General features: G+C 47.4%; 1 protein-coding gene across 1 annotated transcript in view; it reads right to left on the bottom strand.

Annotated features, from left to right (window-relative positions):
- Positions 1–21,378, bottom strand: part of Mgmt (O-6-methylguanine-DNA methyltransferase) — a 239,772-nt gene that overhangs the window by 177,272 nt on the left and 41,122 nt on the right. The window contains exon 2 of the mRNA XM_057778663.1: positions 5,773–5,909. Within this exon, the coding sequence (XP_057634646.1) occupies positions 5,773–5,897 (125 nt within the window). The 5' untranslated portion in view covers positions 5,898–5,909. The remainder of the gene's footprint in view (positions 1–5,772; positions 5,910–21,378) is intronic.

The raw sequence follows: 21,378 nt of genomic DNA on the forward strand, positions 1-21,378 counted from the left end.
TGACATGGCAATGTAAGCACACAGAGAAAAACCATTTGAGGACTCCCACAAGTTGCAGTCTGAGAAACAATGCCAGGATGAAGGCTGACAGAGGGAGAACCACTGAGGTGCCCTGTTACTAGGGACAAGGGAATGTCACCTACTGGGATGTAAGATATTTAATCCATGTCTTACTGGTGGGTGTTGACAGCACAAACACAAGGCATGAACATCACACAGGGAGAAGCACACTCTCTCTATGCAGAGAGTGAATTCATACAGCAATCCTAAAGAACTCCAAACAACACCCCAAACAAGCATAGCTGTTATCTCCCATTCCCCAGAGGGAGCTGGCTCCAGGGCGGTAGGCACACCAACACCCAGGGACGCTTGAATTCTTCCTTCACAGAAAATGGCAGTACCAGAGCAGAGCCTACTCACATCCACCCAAATGCTGTACATTCAGAGACTACCTATAATACCTAATAAATGCTACATGAGCAGCTGTTTAAATGTTCTGCATAAAGAATAATGACAGGAAAATAGCTCATACAGGTTCATAACATATGCAGTTTTCCAACAACCCTGATCCACAGTCAACCGAATGCACAGACAGAGAACTCACAGAGAGGGAGGCCAACAGGCAGTCCCCACCCCTTATTCACAAGGAAGCATCCGCAAACCCAGGCGACCTGAAATGGGGGGTAGAATCAAACAAAATAAGACTGCTCCTCTATGCCTAGACTAACTTATAAACCTGGAGCAGTAAGAGATGGAGGATACAAAATCAGACAAGCATAGTAACCAGCTATGCTGTGTGTCACATCAGTGCAGGCTCTCTGCTCTTGTCATGACAAAGGGAGAGAATTCTTAAAGGAAGCACTTTATAGTTTGTCTTGGACATATCCGGATCTCCAGATTCTTGTGCTTTGCGTCATTATAAAGTAAAATGCACATTATAAAGTAAAGCACAGCATGGCGATAATGCCAGGTTAATCTAATAACTGACAGTTACTAACTGACTAGAGGGTGGGCAGCATACACAGAGTGGATACACCGGGGGAAGGGGCCACATCCCAAGCTGATGGGCCAAGACGTCATCGTACTAGACAAAATGGCACGGACTTATACGTCATGATGGTTTCCTTTTGGAACTTTCCAATTAACATTTCTGGACTTGGATTCTAACTGACCACGGGTAACAAACAGGAAAAATAAAACCACAGGGAAGGGTTGGGGAGGGTCCTATGCATGAATTCACAGAAGTCTGTACGACATAAGATCAACACATAAAAATCAATGGCTACAACCTGCAGCAGTAATTTAAAAGTTAACAAAAGTTTTAAGCTGATTTAGAATACTATCAAGAACAAAGTACCTAAAAATCAATTCTATCAAAGACATGTGAGGTCTCCATGCTGGAAACTACAAAACCCTGCTGAGAAAAATGAAAGAGAACTCAAATAGATGCAGAGATAAATCACACCACAAATCGACAGAGTCAATACCAAGAAGCTGTTAAGCAGCCAAGGATGGAAACGGACACTTCTCAATCAGATGTCAACAAAAAGGTGTGCAAAATCAGATAGTAAAAACTGGCAGGATAACGTGCAAAATTAAGAGACCTAGGACCAGGTGGGAGATGAATGGAGGCCTTGGTGGGGGAGGGGGTAGGATAAAAATATACTGTGTGTATGTATATATTTTCTGAATAAATAAAAACATAATTTTAAAGAACAAAATTAAGATCTAGAAGCTCGCTAGAAATGTAGCACAGATGGTGGAGAGTGTCTAACAAGCACAACATCCCAGGCTTGACACCCAGTTCCTCATAAACCAAGTGAGGTGGCACTCGCTTCTAGTCACAGAATTTCAAGGTGGATAAAGGATGAACAGAAGTTCAAGGTCATCCCTGAGTTCCATGCCAATCAGGGCTACATGAGATCCTTTCTCAACAACAACACAGATGTGGGGACACCCAAAGGCCAAGGATAGCAGTTAGAGATATGACCAATCTATTTCAGGTTGTTTTCTAAGGCAGGGTCTCACTATGTAGAACTGGCTGTCCTTGAACTTACATAGATCCATCTTCCTCCACCTCCTGAGTGTGGAGATTACAGGTGTGTACCACCACAACCAGTTAGTTATTAAAGACAAAAGAAAAAAAAAAAGCTAAATGTAAAGGAAAAAACTGATCAGCTGACTTTCTCAAAATCACAAACTCATTTGAAGAAGTTTAGAAAAACAAAAGACAGACAACTTAGGGACTGTCTTAGTTAGGGTTTCTAGGCTGTGAAGAGACACCGTGACCACAGCAACTCTTATAAAAGAAAATTTTAACTGGATGGCTTACAGTTCAGAGGTCTAGTCCATTACCATCATGGTGAGACAAGGCAGCATGCAGGCAGACGTGGTGTTAGAGAGGTAGCTGAAAGGTCTACAGCTTGTGCAGGCAACAGGACGTGAACTAAGTGTCACACTGGGCTTGAGCATAGGAGACCTCCAAGCCCACCCCCACAGTGACGCACTTTCTCCAACAACAATAGTACCACTCCCTATGAACTTAAGGGGTGCAGTTACATTCAAACTACCACAGGGAGAAAATCACAGTTTAAGCCAGGCATGGTGGTACATTCCTGTAATATCAGCACTCAGAAGGCTGGCTGTGAGTTCAAAACCAGTCTGGGCTAGAGAGCAAGATACCGTCTCGAAGGAAAAATTGAAGGAACATGCCTGATGAAGCACTTGTACCAAAAACCATAAAGCAGTAACAGAAAAGAAAGAAAAGAAGGAAAAGAAAATTCTAGTTAAAATGTGCCAAAGGTGGTGAAGAACAAATCTTAAAAGTCCAAACCACAATATGATACTTCCTACCTACCTGAGGAGCCAAAACCTTAAAAATGGACAGAACCAAGTGGTGAGCAAACTCTTACCAACATAAATGTTTATATACCAGGGAATCCAGCCACTCCTTGCCTTGGAATTTACTCAAGAAAAATGAAGATGGAGGTCTTGGCAAGTTTGGCGCATGAGTCCACAAGGAACTTTCCAGAGAGTTCTAGATCTTGCTTGAGATGATCTTTATATCCCAAGATGCTTTTGTCAAAAGTTACTTAACTTGGTGGTTGAAATTTAAATATCTCTATAAAATTTTTCACTTCAGCTTTTTAAACTGGCAAAATAAAAATGGTGAATTCTGAATATTGTTGAGATTTGAAATGTCTCATAAGATTAGCTATATACATGTTGCTGGCTGCCCTACATATCGGTTACTGGTTTGGTTAATATATATATATACGCACACACATATCTTTAGAAATATCTTTAGAAATATCAAGTTTATTTTGACTCATTAAAGCAGAGAAAGTGTGGCAGCATGGGATTGAGGCAGCTGGTCACACTGCATCTTCGGTCAGGAAGCAGGGACAGACAAATGCTGGTACTCAGTGCACTGTCTCCTTTTTATTCCATCCAGGACCCCAGCTCATGGAATCATGCCACCTACATTCAGGGTGGATCTTCTTAATTAAGCCAGTCTAGACAATCCTCCGCAGACAGGGCCAGAGATTAGTTTCCATAGAGGTTCTAAACCCCACCAAACCTGACAATCAAGGTTAACCATCACACCCTCCAAATCCAACTTCCCACTGCTACTCACAGTATCCCTAGCATCAGGGTTATCCCACAGATGCTCTCTCCAGAGTCCTTAACTGACAGAGAAGAGAAAGCACCAGACACTCCTCTGGAAGCCTTCTCCTTCTCCCCTTCACTGGTAGGCAGGCCTGCAGCCTCAGGCAGGGCCTAAGTGGGGAACTGGGAGAATGGTTAGGAGGAGACAGACTGCTAGAATCCCAACACGGGCAGCCTGGCCTTCACTAGCTACACACAAATGCCCGTGTCTGAGGTCCACTTCAGGGTGCTTGTTTTCATGGTCCAATCTAATCCTAACCCAGCCTCTTTGTTCAGTTCACACAATCCATAAGACATACTTACACAAATATATCATTTTCAAGAATTAAAAAATGAATTATGTGTATTTGTGGAGGAGCAGGAGGCTGTCTACATGAGTGCAGGTGCCCTTGAGGGCAGACACACTGGATCCCCTGGAGCTGGGATCACAGGCAGTTTTAAGTCACCTGACACAGGGGACTCGAACTCGAGTCCTGTGCAAGAGCAGGACAGGATCTTAACCATGGAGCCAGCTCTCCAGCCCCTAAATATATCTCATAATGCCTGCTTTTTACATTTTCCTCCCCAAATTTACAGGAAGGAGCGCTTTGCTGTTTCTCCAAAAGAAGCCAACACATAATTTCTATGATTTACGGAGCTACTGAGCATGCTAAGAGACAAAGTGACAGTTGCCCTACAAATTATTTGGTGCCTGTGATTTTCTGAGCACCACAGCCAGATGGTTCTCACAGAAACTGAGAGGAGCCTGTTCCCGCAGTTCAAAGGTTTGCTTATTTTTCAGTCCTGAAGTCTTAAAGACGATATTGATTGCAGCACTATGGCTCTACAGGAGGAGCTGGCTGGGGAGGGCCACGCTGGAATTTATTACCAAACAATGCTCATTATGGCTGTCTCTGACAGGGGTCCATTAAAATCAATTTTTATGTTTCTTATGTATTTTCTTTATCTAATGTTCTTGGCATTGTGTTTATTAGCCAGTTAAGACAAACACCCAGCATAGGAGTTGGTGCTTTTTCTTCTCTTTTTTTCGTTTTTTTTTTTCTTCTCCTCTCAGAAATAACAAGAATTGCCATTTTAATGCTGCCATTCATGGCCAGCAAACAGAGGAAGAGAAGAAGGAAGTCCAGTGCTACATTTTAGAACGAGATGTTTGGGAGTGCTTCCAATTTGTTTTTGTTTTCTTTACGATTAGAAAAAGGTGGTGAGGATGATGCATAGAGGAACACATGTTCTCCAAGGACCTTGTGCTCTACAGTCACCTAGTTAAGACTCCTTCTACACCTTAGCAGGGATCACTCCTGGCCTGGTGCCACCTCCAGGAAGCAAGCAGCAGAGTGCCCCAACAGAGCTAACGATCTGGACTAGGGAGAAGCGGCTGACAGACCTTACCAGACTCGATTTAAAACCTCTGAGGTAAGTCACATGATTGAGAGACCTGTTCATGCCTGTATATCATGTGTTCAAGAACCAAAGTGTTCAACGTGGGTGGGGAAGATGGCTCAGTCAGTAAATGCTGTTTTATAATCGTGAAGAGCTGGAGAATCCATGTGAGAAGCTGGCACTGTGGCACTCGCCTGTAATCCCTATGCTGGGAAAGTAAAGACAGCCCCCTCCCCACCCCAGGCTTGCTCACTGGCTAACCTAGCCTAATGAGTGAGCTCCGGGCCAATGAGAGACTCTGTGTCAAAAAACAAGGTAGGAAGCACCTGAGGCTGCCCTCTGGCTTCCATAGGCACACACAGACACGTGTATCCACAGGGAGACACTTAGACACAGATACACACACACACACACACACACAAATACTCACTGTTCACAGAATTCAACACCTCTGCAAACGAATGCATGAATCAAATGCCTGAAAGCTCCCATCAAAGTCATGCCCCCAGGGCTTATGAGCTAGTCCAGATTACTGGGCAATAACATATGAGTTGCCAAAGACACCACAACTCAAAGATGGCTTTCAGAGATGCTCTGTTTATGGTTGATGGCATCAGGCTCTGTATTACCCCGTGACCAGTGGAAAAGATCCAGGGTTCCTGCTGGCTCCTGCCTTCAGCACCCGCCACTCACATGGTGCCCATGCTTACTGCCCACACTTACTCAGTGCTTGGGGTCTTTCCGCGGAGGAATCGTATCCCATGCAGGCCCTGCTCACAGCCAGACAGCTCCATCTTCCCCAAAGGGCTGTCCAACACTGTGTATTTCATTTTGCAGGTCTCAGCCATTCTGCCAAGTTCCTAGAGAGAAGCAATTTTTAAGTCGAGGAAGGAAGTGGTCATTTATAAAGCACGATAGAAGCACTGGTTACTTAACACAGACGACGGGTTCCAAAGCTTCCCCTCCTGTTGGGATTTAATCATAAGCTATTTTTACAATACAGCCACTTTCCACAATAACCGGGGTCACCCAACTAGTGCCTACTTCTCTTTGGTCCTCTAAAATTACAGTGCCTCTATTTCTCCCTGCTGTCCTTAACTAAAGCAGACTTGGAGGAGGCTGAACTAGTGTAAGATTTTTTTTTTTTTTTAACTACCTGAAACTCAGCAAGCTTTGGCTAAGATGACCACCAGAAAGACTATTCCACATTGTGAGTAAGGCACGCTGGTAAGTGAAGCAGGGGCTGGGGTGGAAATGAGGGCTGGGGTGGAGCATGAGGGCTGGGGTGGAGCATGAGGGGCTGCGGTGGAGCATGAGGGGCTGAGGTGGAGCATGAGGGGCTGGGGTAGAACATGAGGGCTGGGGTGGAGCATGAGGGGCAGACCACTTGTCCAGCCTGTGCCAGGTTTAGTTTCCTCTTTATATGACAGATTTAAAATAATAAGAGAGACATGGGAACATGTATGATATGTGACGGGAGGAAATCTGGCCCAGTGGGGACACAGGACACCTGTGTCATCAGGTGGATGGACCGTGAATGAATGAGGCTGTGGAGAGGGGCAAATTTGACTTCAGCAGAAACTGCAGATGCCAAAGAGCTAAAAGCTGCACAGAGGGTATTTTTGTACTCCCTTCAAACTCCTCTTCCTTCCAAATTCCTTGTCTGACTCCTGGAAAGAGAGGACTCTTGTTCTCTTCCTATCCACCAATGATTCCCAGACCCCCCCCCACACACACACACATATACTACTAACGAACCTGGCACCCCTGGCCCCAGGCTTGAGCGAGATGGCTTGCTTCCTCTGCTTCTCTGGCCTAGAACTACCTCCATTTACCGTGCCCAGTCACCCCCCTCCCAGAAAGATCTACTTTGTGTGGGTTATTACAGAATGCATCATGACCTATCCATCTCCTAGAATTCCTTCCCAGGTCATGTACCTGAGCTTCCCAAACACTGGATCCTGGTATTTCTAGCTCCTTCGCCCCATTTCATTGGGGCACCTCTTGCAGTGAGTGACACAGGCCTCACCTGGGAACATATAGACCATACAGAACAAGTCAATTGCTGATGACTTCCAGGGGCAGAACATGGTCAAAAGCCATAGCCTACCATCCAAATCTGCCCCCATTTCCAAGTCCCCCCTCTCTCTAGCTCTCTGTCTGTTTCTCTCTCTCTCTCTCTCTCTCTCTCTCTCTCTCTCTCTCTCTCTCTGTGTGTGTGTGTGTGTGTGTGTGAGTGTGTACTTGTATAACAGGCATTGCCAGAACATGGCCACACCCTCCCCACTTTGTTCACCTACAGTCCATGGCTGCTTTTTTTCTGTTGCCAAGTTGTAACAGAAGCAGGGTGACCTCCAAAGCCCACCACACCTATCCTCGGACCTCAACAAAAGAGGTCTGCTGACCCTTCCAAGGTCCATATACCCCACTGCAGCAATCCCCAAGCTACAGGTTATCCCCACATGAAGTATCCCTTTGCATCCTCTCCTGCCTGTCCGCTAGGTTTCTGTGCTGCCCGGTGCTGCCTGGGATCTTCTGTGCCATTCACATGCTTCTGACACCACTGCGTCCCCCCACTCTTCTCCCCTTCAGCCTGGGCAGAGCCAATGATTCCCAAACAAGACAAGGCATTCCCAAATACTTGGGCCTTAGCATCATGCCCCAAAGTTTCCCTGCACCCCACTTCCTAAACACAAGGCAAGAATTTGAAAGGGCTCTCTCTCCTCCAGGGCCTCAGGGTATGAGCCTGCTGGGGGATCTCAGCCTCAGGCCACTTGTCACAGTTTACAGAGGCCCCTCCTGTCCATATGCGGCTTCTGTAACACCCACTCTGGGAACAGCCCACTGACTGCAGGGTAAATACTAAACTCGCAGGGCATGAGCTCAAGTTGATGGCAGATGAAACAAGCTATCCTGAACACAAGAACTCAGGCTTGCCATCTTGAAGGCTGCTATCTGGACACATGAGCATACACCTGGTATAACCAATATCCCAGCCAAATCCAAACATGCAGGGTCCAAGCTTCTGAATGCAAAATGGGGAGACTCAGAGGCATACACCCTTTAGAATTAGGCTCAAGGAGCTATGGTGACTCCAGTAGCCCAATATATTTTTTTTTCTTTTTTATTGTTTTATTTATTTATTTATTTTTTTATTGAAAAAAAATTTTCCCACTTCTTCCTCGCCTCCCATTTCCCTCCCCCTCCTCCCGCCTCTCTCCCCCTCCCCCACTCCTCTTCTCCTTCCTCTCCAGTCCCAAGAGCAGTCAGGGTTCCCTGCCCTGTGGAAAGTCCAAGGTCCTCCCACCTCCATCCAGGTCTAGGAAGGTGACCATCCAAACTGTCTAGACTCCCACAAAGCCAGAACATGAAGTAGGATCAAAACCCCGTGCCATTCTCCTTGGCCTCTCGTCAGCTCTCATTGTCCGCCATGTTCGGAGAGTCCGGTTTTATCCCATGCTTTTTCAGTCACAGTCCAACTGGCATTGGTGAGCTCCCAATAGATCGGCCCCACTGTCTCAGTGGTTGGGTGCACCCCTCATGGTCCTGACTTCCTTGTTCATGTTCTCCCTCCTTCTGCTCCTCATTAGAACCTTGGGAGCTCAGTCCAGTGCCCAATATTTTATATCTGTGCTTATGTTTGAGTTGTGCACATAAGTGCACAAAAGAAAGTGTCAAATCCCCCTGAGCTGGAGCAACGGGTGCTAGTGAGCCAACCATGTTGATGCCAGAATCAGAATTTAAGTCCTCTGGAAAAGCAGCAAGGGCTTTTAACCACTGAGCCATTTCTTCAGCCCCCGACAGCCTACTTCTTTGAGTGTCTGCTGACAGCAATGGCCACAGGAAACGCACACATACTCTACCCGGCAGTTCTCCAAGGATGGCAGTCCCAGGCACAGTAGTTTGGTTAAGACACCTACATGGGATATCCCTGTGGTCAGTCCAGGACCCAGCTGGGTTAATTATAGCTCTCCACTTGGCACAGAACCCAGAGTGTGGCTCCTGTACCTACATTCCCTGCATCATCACTGTGGCATCCACCAAAAGCCACAAGAGGGGCTGACATTAATTGGTGGCAGAAAAAGAATCGATTTTCCACAGCTATTTGGAGACCTCTGAAGAATGAAGTGAATTTCTTTTCATCTCTCCCTTTAACATGAAGGGTGTTTAAATAGCAATGTTCTGAACTAAGCAGCTGGCGCCAGAGGCCAGTTCCCACCAAGGTATTAAAAGCCAGGGACCCACGGGCAGCAGCTCCCTTCCCTCTCTGCTCCACCTCACCAGGCCTTCCAGAACTGTTTTCGTTGCTGCACTGCACCTTCTCCAGTAAGTGTTTCCATGTGACTCTCAGGAGCAGGCCCCAGGCCTGCCAGAAACCAGGGTGTAGGAAGTAGGTGCCTTGCTAGTCTGAGAGGGACAACAGGTACAGGATCAGACCTTAGGTCCTGCCAAAGTCAGTGGGGAACACAAAGGTCCCGTAAGGTTTCCCAGCCAGCCGGGGGCTAGGAAGGAAGCACCAGAAGCAGCATTAGGCCGCAGTCCCATATCCACCTCGGCAATAGGTACAGGGAAATCCCAGAAGAGAGCACACCATGCATTCATGTCACCTGATCCTAAAACCCTGGGAGGCTGGGAGAGAATGGGATTGGCTGGCCAACTGGGGAAGCCCAAGAGGAATACAACAAGGGTACAGAAGCAAAGTCAGGGCTGATGCCCACCCATGATGCCCACCAGACCAGGAGCCTCCCAGGCCGAGCTGTGAGTTGTCCCATTGAACAGAAAACAATCCCTCTGTCACTCTGTCCCTCTGACTGAGAGCGGGGCTTGGGTAGAGGCCATTATAAAGTGAACAGCTGAAGTGTCATTTGGAGATCATTGCAAAGCCACCAACTACAGCCTGACCTTCAGGGCTGTGACTAAACTTTTTATGCAGCCAGTGACATGTGCATAACCAGAGGTGAATTCTGCCCTGCAATGACAACAGTGGTCATCTGTTTTTGTTGGGGTCACTATTGCTGTGCTGAAACACCATGGCCAAAGCAACCTGGGGAGGAAAGGGTTTATTTCATTCGCAGGTCCATATTAACAGTTCATCATCAAAACTGTGAGGGCAGGAACTCATGCAAGGCAGGACCCTGGAGGCAGGAGCTGATGCAGAGGCCACGGAGGGGTGCTGTTTACTGGCCTCCTGCTCATGGCTTGCTCAGCCTGCTTTCTTATTGAACTCAGGACCACCAGCTCAGGCGTGGTCCCACTCACAATGGGCTGGACCCTTTCCCATCAATCACTAATTAAGAAAATGCTCTACAGGCTTGCCAACAGCCCTGTCTTATAGAGACATTTTCTTAACTGAGGTTCCCTTTCCGCTCTCTGATGATTCTAGCTTGTGTCAAGTTGACATAAAACTAGCCAGAACACCTTGCATTCCTGTCACTATGGTAACAGACCCTGGACACCCCCCCCAAAAAAAAAAAAACAATTTTGGGAAAGAGGTTTACTTGGCTTACAATCCAGGTTAAGGCCCATCATTTCATGCGGATCAAGGCAGGAATGAAAGCAGCTACTCATATTCAATCAAGAGTGGAAAAAATGAATGCATGCACACCTGATGCTCCGCTCATTCTCATCAAGTCCAGGGCCCCAAACTAGGGGATGGTGCCGCCCACAGTGGGTTATCCCACATCCATCAACAGTCAGTACAATCCTCCACAGACTACAGGCCAGTCTTCTCTGGACAATCCCTCACTAAGAGTTTCTCCCCAGGTGACTGGAGGTTGTGGAGAGTTGACAAATACCGAACCATCACAACACTTTCCAGAGGAAGAGGCTGCCCGTGTTCACAGTTCTCCTCTGGCTGTGTCCTGCTCCTCGTCTCAAGCTTGTCGAGCGGTTCAGGGTGTGGGACTATAATGTGTATTGCAACAACCCTTTTCGGTAGCTGGCACTCTAATGGGGAAGAACATTCCAACACCCAGAGCCTTGGCAGCTGAGCACTGAGGCAGACTAAACCCATGTAGTATATCCCAGAAGCAGCTCAGACCTACGTTCCTTAAAGAATCCCGTCACCTAAACAAAATGCTGCATGCAGCGAGACATAGCACAGTCACCAAAGTGCATGTACAACACAGGCCAGCTGAGGGACTTGTTCTCTGGTCTGCAAACCAACGTCTCTAGATTCAAACTGGTACCGTCCACACTTAGAAATCACACTTAAAGTCCAGTTTCCCACCCCAAATGTCACACAGGTGCCTCCCTGGAACTGAATAGAAGCAGATCAGTGAAGAGCCTGCTTCTTCCTCTCACAGTGGGAGCCAGCAAGATTAGGAAGCAGAGAGAAAAATTAGCACCCCCCACCCCCGTGTGTGCAGCAGACCGAGCTTGCAGCAGTGTATGTGAACAGAATTAACAGACTGTTCCAAAACTCCCCCAGAACTTCAAGCACTTATGAAACCCCTTTCCAGACGGCAGCTGCGACTGTTTATCCGCTGGAACAGCTTAGCTAAACCACCTCTGCCTCTAACTGTAAACGGGAGTAGAACCCAGCACAGAAAGGTGTCTAGCTGGAAGCGCTCCAGTACCTGTTTCCTTCGGTGGCTACCCAAGAGCTTCTGCACCTGCTCACATTCCTGCAGGACAGGGACTCAGTGTCCCAGCGGGGCTGCAGAGTCACAATCTTGAGCTAAGAGTTCTTACCTTCTACCTAATTACTCACAGAGAAGAGGCATTTCTACACCAAAATTCACTTTTTAATTTTTTTTTTTATTTGAAGGCAGTGTCTCTCTGTACCCATGGCTGTCCTGGAACTCACTATGTAGACCAGGTTGGCCTCAAACTCAGAGATCCACCTGCCTCTGCCTCCCAAGGCACGTGTTACTACAGAGCTGGAAAATCACATTTTAAATGGTAAAATGGGACTCACTGTGGGCAGCATCAGACCCAAATCCTGGGCGCTTTAAGTCAACCTCTGCTCAGACATAACGTGGCTTTTTCTTTGTTTTGTTTTTTGTTTGTTTTTCGAGACAGGATTTCTCTACAGACATCATCTTCAAGAAATGACGGGGAGAGTTCTGTTCTTAGGCTTTATGTAATTTCCTGAAATCAGAAGCTGAAATCCACAGTCTGAAATCCACAGTGAGGCAAGCAGTCACTATCATTAGACAGAACGTGTTACTCTGCCAGCTGAGTGCTCAATCAGCATACGCAGAGAGGAAGCTAGATTGCAAAGATCAATGAATCCAGACCTCCAGCAAGAAACTCGGAACGAAGAGCGGGACACTTCTCCACAGGCAGCTGAATGAGAGGCTGACAGCACCCTCCACCCCAGCCTTCCCAGTCAATGTGACCGGGGCCTCAGGTCTGGGCAGTGAGGCGCATCCTATGAGGGACCTTCCACAGCACCCCCAGCTGCCCTGTAGGGAAAGCAGCCCAGCCTATGGCAGACAATTGCCCCTCTTCCCAGGATCCCAGGCTCTGGAGTCATTGGCCAGCAAGGCTGTGTGTGGGACTGAGTTCCTCCAAAGATACTGGACCTCAAGAAAGACAAGGACACTAAAATCTCTGGTTTGAACCTGGGCTTCCTTTTAACAGCTCTGGAAGGAAGACTGACAGCCAGCTATCTTTTGGCTTTGAGACTCCTGCTGATCTGTCTTTTCTATGCTCAGAGGGGCACCAGGTTCAGCAGAGTGCCCACTTCTACTTTTCTCCTCCCCTAGCAGGTCCCAAGAGACTCCCGGGAATGGGGAAATCGATATTTCCACTCTCTCCTAAACAGCCTGTGCATGGCAGGGAGTTCTGCCACAGGCAGTCTACCCTAACCTCCAGCACCCGGGCCTCAGACACTCCTGGTCCCCAAGATGCATCTGGAGTCCTGCTCAGCCCCTCCTCTCACGAGCCTCACAAGCCAGCAGGACTGCAGTGTTTTAAAATGTTGCTTTTCCTGGGGTAAAAGAAAATAATCAGAGGGAAGAACTCCACGCCCTGACAACTCAGGATAGAATCAGACTCCACAGGAGAGGGCATCCAAACCCTATGAGACCTGAGAAGCCTTGTCTCCTCGGAAACCTGGCAGGGACGCGCCTGGAGATCCACAAAGAGAACTCAGGAACAGCTGACTCAAAACCCAAGATGCCCAGATCCTGAGGCATTCCTGAGTCTCGTTTTAACACTCTGAATTTCTGTCCTGATCAAGAACGACTCCTTTATAGTTTGCTGTGGAAAAAAAGAAATGAGAAAATACCTAGGATTTTTTCCATTTGAAATTCTCTCTCCTAGAGCTTGATAGCATGAAGCCTCTCCTGGGAAGGACAGGAGGCTCTCTGGCTGGTTGGTCTGCTGGGATGGGGTGCACCCAGGGTCACCCCATGTGGCCACACAACTCATGCTGCTAACAGCATATTCCTCATGGGCTGGGATACCAGCACTTCAGGTCCCACTAACGATAGAGCTTCGTGTGACAGGCTGTCAGGAGGAAAAAGGGTGGCAGGCTGGTGCTCGACATGAAGTGTCAGCTCTTACGGTTGCCATGACTCGGGATGCTTCAGCTTAAATGTGTCACAGCACAAAGTTCCCACCCTGCAGAGCTTTGCCAGCCGGGAAGTTAACAGCTGCTTCAGAAATTGGGGGGTGGGGGCGGCAGAGTGAGGTCTGAAGGAGACATGACCTTTCCCAATTAGGAGGGTGCCAAAGCTGGGGAGTCCTGTCCTACACAGGGAGGGAGAAGGAGTCTCTGCTGCCTCATCACTGAGAAATCCTGATTGAATTGTGGCATGGGGAACACATTTCCACCCTCTGGTGGATGGCAAGGCTGGTTAAAATCACCCATGTCCAGGAGAGACCTTGCAGATACAGGCTCATGTGACTTGCCTGCCGGCTTCCACCACTGCAGACAGGGTTCTATGAAGAACACGGGGCTCCAAGCCAGATGACTCACCGTGGAGGCAGAAAGAACGGGGGTCCCACTAGAATGCACACCCCCAAGCTCAATAACATGGGCTCCTGGAAACAGTGACAATGGTTAGTCTGTGTCTCCATGGCAGGGTCTACCGCAGCCTTCACTGGTCAATCTCCAGCAATATGCCAAGGTAGGAGATACCTGCTGTGGATAGGAGCAGAGCTTTGGGGAGCCATGCACACACTTTCTACTGCCTGATAAAGGAGGTACTAGAAGTTACATGGCAACCTTCCTCTTCCTCTCTCTTCTGCAGCTTCTGCAAGATGCCCACTCCCCAGCATCACTAGGGTATGTTCCGCAAAACCAGTAAGTACTTGAAGGCCGTGCATGGCTGGCCGATCTCAGATCTGCTGTCTGGAGCCACACCTCAAGGGACCTGCCCTCTCCCACTGGCTTTAGGTGACTCTTGTAGCACTTGACCATGCCTTCCCTAGAGCTCTAGGCAAGGACGTCTCCTGCAACCCAGGAATATCCAGGGTACACGGTCCTGTTGGTATTGAATCCAAGGACCTCACTGAAGTACCCAGGCCTGTCCGTGTCTGCACAGTCTAAGCCACTAGCTAGCTCCTCTCCCTCCTGACCCACCAAAGCCAACTACCACTCAGGCCCCAGAACCCAGCGGCACACTTCTCTTATCTACAGGCCCCAGTTCCCTCAAGTGGCTGCCTGTGAGACTCTCCAATCTGTCTCTCTCCCACTGCTAAGTGAATTCCAGGTTAACCCTCAACAAGGTCACTAAACTTTCTTGAGTTTCCTCCATTCCTGGTGGAAAGGTCTGAGAACTAGAGGGAAAGCCACTGGTTGCCACAAATATCCCTAGTATACGAGTCAGTAGAATTAAGTCCTCTTGCCCTTAATAACAAAGTTCTCAGTGGTTTTGCAGCAGGGGATTCTGGGAACAGAGCCTGCAATCATTTATGACTTGGGATCCTAAATGGAAGAGCCTGATCTCTAGACATCCTCAGTGATGATGACCACACTAGGCCCTGACAGGCCCAGCTTACTCTTTGAGGGACAGCCACCACTGTGCCCTAAGTCCACCCTGCCTCGGAAACGCACTCACTGCCAAGTGATTAACCCAAGACTTCAGTCACACAGCAAGGGATTTCATGTTCTAAATTAGTTACCTTATACCCAGAGCCTATCAATGGTTTGATAACTTGAACATATAATTCCATACCTTTTGCTCTTTAAACAATAATTCAGTCTAATCCTGCTGCCGGAGCCAAGATTTCCACATCGAAAGTGCACTTTCTGTTTGATTAAACACTAATAAATGCAGGAATAAAACCCCAGTCTTTTATCTTACAGTAAATTCTTCAAAGACCATACACTCTAACAATTAATTTCTTCTCTAGAGAAAGAGACAGGTCCTTCCTTCCTCGGATAGTTTCAGTCTAAAGTCTTAATTACAACCGTTAACCGTAATTTATTATAGTTCAGGGTTTACAGAAAAATGACATCATAGCATAGGTTCTTGGGTTCCTGAGGTGACCTGTCAGTCCATAGGTCTCTGGCGGAGTAATCTAGACAGTCCTTGGTGGACAGAAAGACTCATCATTCTCCTTCTCCATGATGAGACACTTGTGCAGAGTGTCACTCCTCTCCAAAGTCAGTTGCCGCCATGCAAACAGATTTATACACAGAGAGAAGCATATAAAAACCTTAGCATTTTCCCAAGTGTGGTGTATATTTTAAATTTTACAAGATATTTTCAGGCTTCACACATAAAACAGAATGTATTTGGGGGGAAAGTGATGTCAGAGAAAGGAGGTACACGTTACAGGATGAAAAAGGCTGGGGTTCCGTCATCGTAGAGTATGAAACCAGAATGTGGGCACTGGATCCAAGACGATAGGTATCTTACATGTTCCTCAAACAGACGCGGGCACCCAGGGTGACCTGCCACAACTCACCCATAGCCAGGAAGAGAGTGTCCTCTTATTTGGATACCCCAGTTAAGATTACAAAGAGGTTAGATACTTCCTAAAACAACAAGATGTAAGTGTTCTGGAATCACGTCAGCTACAACAGTCTCTGAACAGAGTTCCAATCTCTCTACAGGTGACAAAGACAACCCGTCCTATTTAAAGACTGGAAAACTCAAAGGAACATATCATTTAAACGGACCTGAGATATATGAAAAACGCATTTACCTGGAGAAACGGTGGACATCTGGACATGGATAGAAAGAGTCAGTTGTGAACTCCTTGTTACTTAGGATGACAGAAATGGAATCTGCAACATGGAACCTTACCTATTCTGAATTATGGGTGTGTCACAACCATGGATGCTGCTCCTGACAGGGGCCTTGGCACCCAGGGGAGGAACGGCTTTGGACCACACACCTGCCCTGCACATGTCTTTCCGAGAAGACCTCATGGGAAGTTCTGCTGGTGGGTCTGCTACTGGAGGACAGACAGCATATCCTCCTGAATCTCTTCTGTCCCTGTCCTCAACTGTCCCTCTGTCCCCCAGCTGCTACGAGAAGAACCAATCCCAGTCCCTCCTCAGGCTTTGATAGACTGCTAGCTACAGTCAGAGTGGATCGTTGACCAGCCCCAGGCAATGGTGCGCGTCTAGGCACCTCTAGGTGGGACAGACTGTCTGTGCCCTTAACAAAACCCCAAGGAATGATGCTCATAATCAACTGAGTTCCTTCTCCCAATTCTGCAGGGAGTTATTTGAGGGTCAAGGTACCCTAAAACTTGGGGTCTAGTGAGAGCTCATTTTCCCATCCGTGTTCCCTTCCCATGTGCCTTCGTATGTGAGAAGGGGACCCTCTTTAGGGACTCTTTCATCTGTGTACCAACCCCATCCCGAGAGCAGCAGTTTGTGACCTTTAACCTCCCAAAGGCCTGGTCTCCATTCTGTCACCTTAGAGGTTCCCCTTCAACATATGAACCCCGGGAGACACCAACGTTCACACTGCCATCCACTGTATGCAAACGGGACGGAGCTATCAGATCAGATGAGGAGGGGTTTTAGTGCTTTAAATGAAAAGTTTAATGTTTAATGTAGAAAAAAACACTGTCTTACGCTTTTTGATTTGAGATAGTTGCTATTTATGTGGGAAAGAGACACATAAAAACCACATCCATACGAAGCATCTACATAGGAATAAAAACAGACCAACCTGTAACTTTATCAGCAAATGACACGGTGACTAAAGTAGTAAGCAAATATTTTTCTTGGAAATAGGGATCATTACAAAATTATCTGTAAGCTATACCCCCATCTTAGTTCAGGAATTGAATAATGTAATTATCTCTCCCTTACACTAACCTATCCTCACTATCGTAAGGGAAACCCCAGTAGTATATTTCAAAACTAACAAAAATGTAAACTTTGAGATAGTATTGCAAAACCTAAACAGCATTTTTATCTCCATTACTGCAGAAATCACATTCTTCAGACACGATTTACCAAAGGAAAACCTCATGGACCATGCACTGTCAATTTCAAAGATAACTTGAATTAGAAGAATCCAGACTTCGGTGGTAAAAAGCTTTGCATGTGACTGCTTCTTTAAACTACTATGCTGGATTTCCGCACAAGGACAAAACGTTCAGAGGGACCTGAAACACCAGCTGCAGCAGGGCACACAGGCATGGGAGGCATCTGCACCAGGAAGACGGAACGTGCTGTCCAACTTACTTAGGTAGAGAGAGAGAGAGAGAGAGAGGGAGGGAGGGAGGGAGGGAGGGAGGGAGGGAGGGAGGGAGGGAGAGAGAAAGTCCACATGGCATTCACCAGGCTGTCCCTTTCACTCATTCGGGGACACCTTTAGAAAGTGGAGATGTTTCCACTCCCATGGTCTTCCCACAGCGAGCCCAAGGCCAGGGTATCTTAGAGAAATAGCTAGAGAATGTTCTGCCCTCAGTGCCCTGTAGGAGAACCCTGACCCTACAGAGTCCCAGTGCCCCCAGGAGATACCTGCTCTCACAGACCCCCAAAGTCCTCCAGAGGACCAGTACCCTGCAGGGAATCCCTTCCCCTACAGATCCCCACTGACCTCCACTGGAGGAGGGAACTATAGCCTCACAGAGCACCCTCAGGGATGAAGTTAGGGTTCAGCCAGCTATCTTGGTCCAAGAGACTTCCATACCATTGACTGGTGCTAAGTATCAAGTCCATTAGATATAACTTTCTAGACATGCCTTCCATTTCAAAATAGGAAATACAAGTTTGTATTGTGACAAAATGCAGATATGTACACACACACATACATCATACTAACCATTTTGTAGATACACTAATTCACAACTATTAAGCAACCTCAACACATATTGTCATCACTTCTGTCCATGTTCCAAACTTCTTCATGTCCAGGTGATGCCAGATCTCCTCGACAACAGGAAGCCTGGGCACCACAGACCTGTCTCCCTAACTTTGTGTGCTCTGGGCCCTCATGGAAGAGCCCTCCTACAGTAAGTACCTGCCCTTTCATGTCTGGCTTTGTCACTGAGCGGGGTGTCTTCTATGCTCACCCACGCTATAATGGCTAACTCTAATCTTTAAGGCTAAAGACCATCTCATCACATAAACATGGCACAATTGGGCTGGGGTGAGTGCTTCTGCCTCTGGCTGATGTGGATCGAATTGTTAGGCATGGACTCCCTTCAACTGCCAGCCATACTTCCAAAGTCCCAATGCTCCACCCACTCTTGCCCAACAAAATCTAGGGTTTTCCTAAGAACTGCCCCCTTGCCTGTGCTTGTCATCGGTCACAGTTTCTCTGAAGGGCACTTGCAGGCCCTCCTGGCAAGTGCTGTGCCATGACACAGTCCTGCCACACTGTGAAACATTAACTCAGTAGGTGGCCTCCAGCCACCCACAGACCCGAAGCCAGCACACACCTCCTCCTGCTCCTGAGCACAGTCTAGGAAGAAGGATCAGAATGGGATATCTTTCCACACGGGGCACAGTACCACACACCAGGTCCAGTGCTCTCTCTGCCTAAGATATGTGTTGTGCAGAGAGAGAGAGAAGTTGAGGGAGAGAAATATGGTATTTCCACAGCACTCTACTGAAGACTGGGTCCACCCTAGCCAACTTGGAACTGAAAGATCTAGCTACCGTGATGGCACACGGCCTTCTCCTTTGATTAAAAGAAAACTTATTCAGAAGTCATACAGGAGGGCAAGGCAACATTAATGTGCCAGGCAAACAGAGAGAGAGAGGGCCAATAGAGCGTGGGGGAGCGCGAGCTGCATTGTGCTGTGCACAGGAGTGCGGGCAGATGCAATTTTGAGCATGGTCTCCGGGGGCAGACACTGCCATGAGTGTCATGTGAACAACAGCAGCACACTATGGGAACGCAATAAAAATTAAACCATCGAGAGAGGGAACTTTATCCCACAGCTTAGAGCAATATCTATTCCAGACACTTGCGTAGCAGTAATAAACATCTCATACAGGAAAGTGAAAATTTCAACCCAACAGGAACAAAAAAACCAAACAGAAGCCTTGTAAAGGCAAGAACTCCTGGCTTCACAGTAAACTTGCACAAGAGCTTCAGGGTCTAACCCCAAGACCTGCTCTTTGGAAATAACTGATCTCATTTTACAGATTATTTCTTTCAAGTAAGTAAGAGATAGCCAAATTCTCACCTCATGACATAAGCCTCCTGAGAAGCCTGTACCTCTCATTCTGACACATGTGGCTTCCCCTCAGAGAGCTCCAAACCTGATCCTTACCTCCTAGTAAGCAGTGTTTGGCCTGAAGTTCACCTGATGGTCACTATCTTCCTTCCTACTGTCCTGTTCCTTCCTCCACTCCCAAGCCACTACTCCCTCCCCTTCCGCCCATCCCCTACAATGCAGCTCCCCCTTCTGCCCACCCCCTACACTGCACCCTCCACTTGCCACTTGTTCTAGCCGACTTTCTGCTGCTGTGATAAACACCATGACCAAAAGCAGCTTGGGGCATGAAAAGTGTATTTGGCTTACACATCCAGGTCAAAGTCCATCACTGAGTAGAGTCAGAGCAGGAACTGAAGTAGAATCTACACAGAAAGGGACTTACTGGCTTGTTCTCTGGATTGCTCAACTCACTTTCTAATACACCTCCGGCCCACCTACCTGCACAGATCCCTGTGAACCCCACCCATCCTACCCATACACAGCAGGCTGCGTCTTTCCACATCAATCACCAATCAGGACAACTCTTCAGGTGTCCCTCCCTGCTCCTGTAAGTCTAAGGTAGGAAACTGTATATAAAGCCAACCATCTTACCATCCAAGGGCTGCTGTGGATGCCCTGTGGCTTCTGAAGGCTGGAGATGATGGGGCAGCTAGAGTGATTTGAAAGATTCTTGTGTATTAGCTATTTAGTGCTGTAACAAAATACTTGACAGAGTCCATTTAAGAAGGGTGGTGGGTTTACTTTGGCTCACAGTCTGAAGGTAGGACAGTCAATCATGATGGGAAAGTATGATGGCAGGAACGTGACATATCAGGTCTCCAAAGACAGGACAGTCACTTCTTTTTTTCTCTTTATTCAGTCTGTGGCCATAAGGAAGATGCCACCCACACGCAGGCCGAGTCCTCCCACCTCATTCAACCCAAGTTGGAAAATCTCTCTCACACACATACCCAGGAATGTGTTTCACAGATGACACCAGACCCTGTCAACTTGGCAACCAATACCAACATCACACCTTCTTCATTGCAAATCTGGGATCCAACCCCTGTGCTATTTTGCTATAGGAATATTATTGCCACCTATGGCTTTGGGGCAGACAGGGTCATAAGGAAAAAGTAGACTACCTACCCAAGAGAAGGCAATTTTAGTGAGAAAAGCTGGGGGATGATTCCTAGAAAACAAACAGCTCACACAACTTCGGGAAGGCACTCCAATCCTGCCTAGGACTTAATATCCCACCCTGCATCTAGTGACTTAGTAAATGTTTCATCTCAATTCAAACACTAAAACACAGTAAGAATATAAAGAAGCGCTTTAGACTTGTTTCCAGGTTCTTCAAGTTTAACAGATAAAATGTATTGAAAGCAGATCCATATTTATTTGGGAGACTGAAAGGTTTCTTCATCTCGCAGGGAACTAATACAATCAAAACACTAGCAAACACAGCGGTGCGTAAAGAAATACAGTGTGAGGCTGGACAATAAAAAGTTGCACAGAAATCATTTGTCTTTTTGGTCCACTCACCAGAGGCTCTGCAAGCCTGCTTCCGAGAGCTCGGGTCATAAATCCCCATCCTGGGCCCACTCACAGGACTTTCTTCCCCTGGTGGCAGAACTAAGACTTTCCAGTTATTGAAAAGAACTAGAAAGTTTCATGCAAGTGCCCACATCCTCAGCTCAACAGCCCCCCCACACTTCAGACAAGCAAATGAATTTCCTCCATCAGGTGCCCCCC

The sequence above is a fragment of the Chionomys nivalis genome, chromosome 8, assembly GCF_950005125.1.
Source record: "Chionomys nivalis chromosome 8, mChiNiv1.1, whole genome shotgun sequence".
Taxonomy (NCBI): domain Eukaryota; kingdom Metazoa; phylum Chordata; class Mammalia; order Rodentia; family Cricetidae; genus Chionomys; species Chionomys nivalis.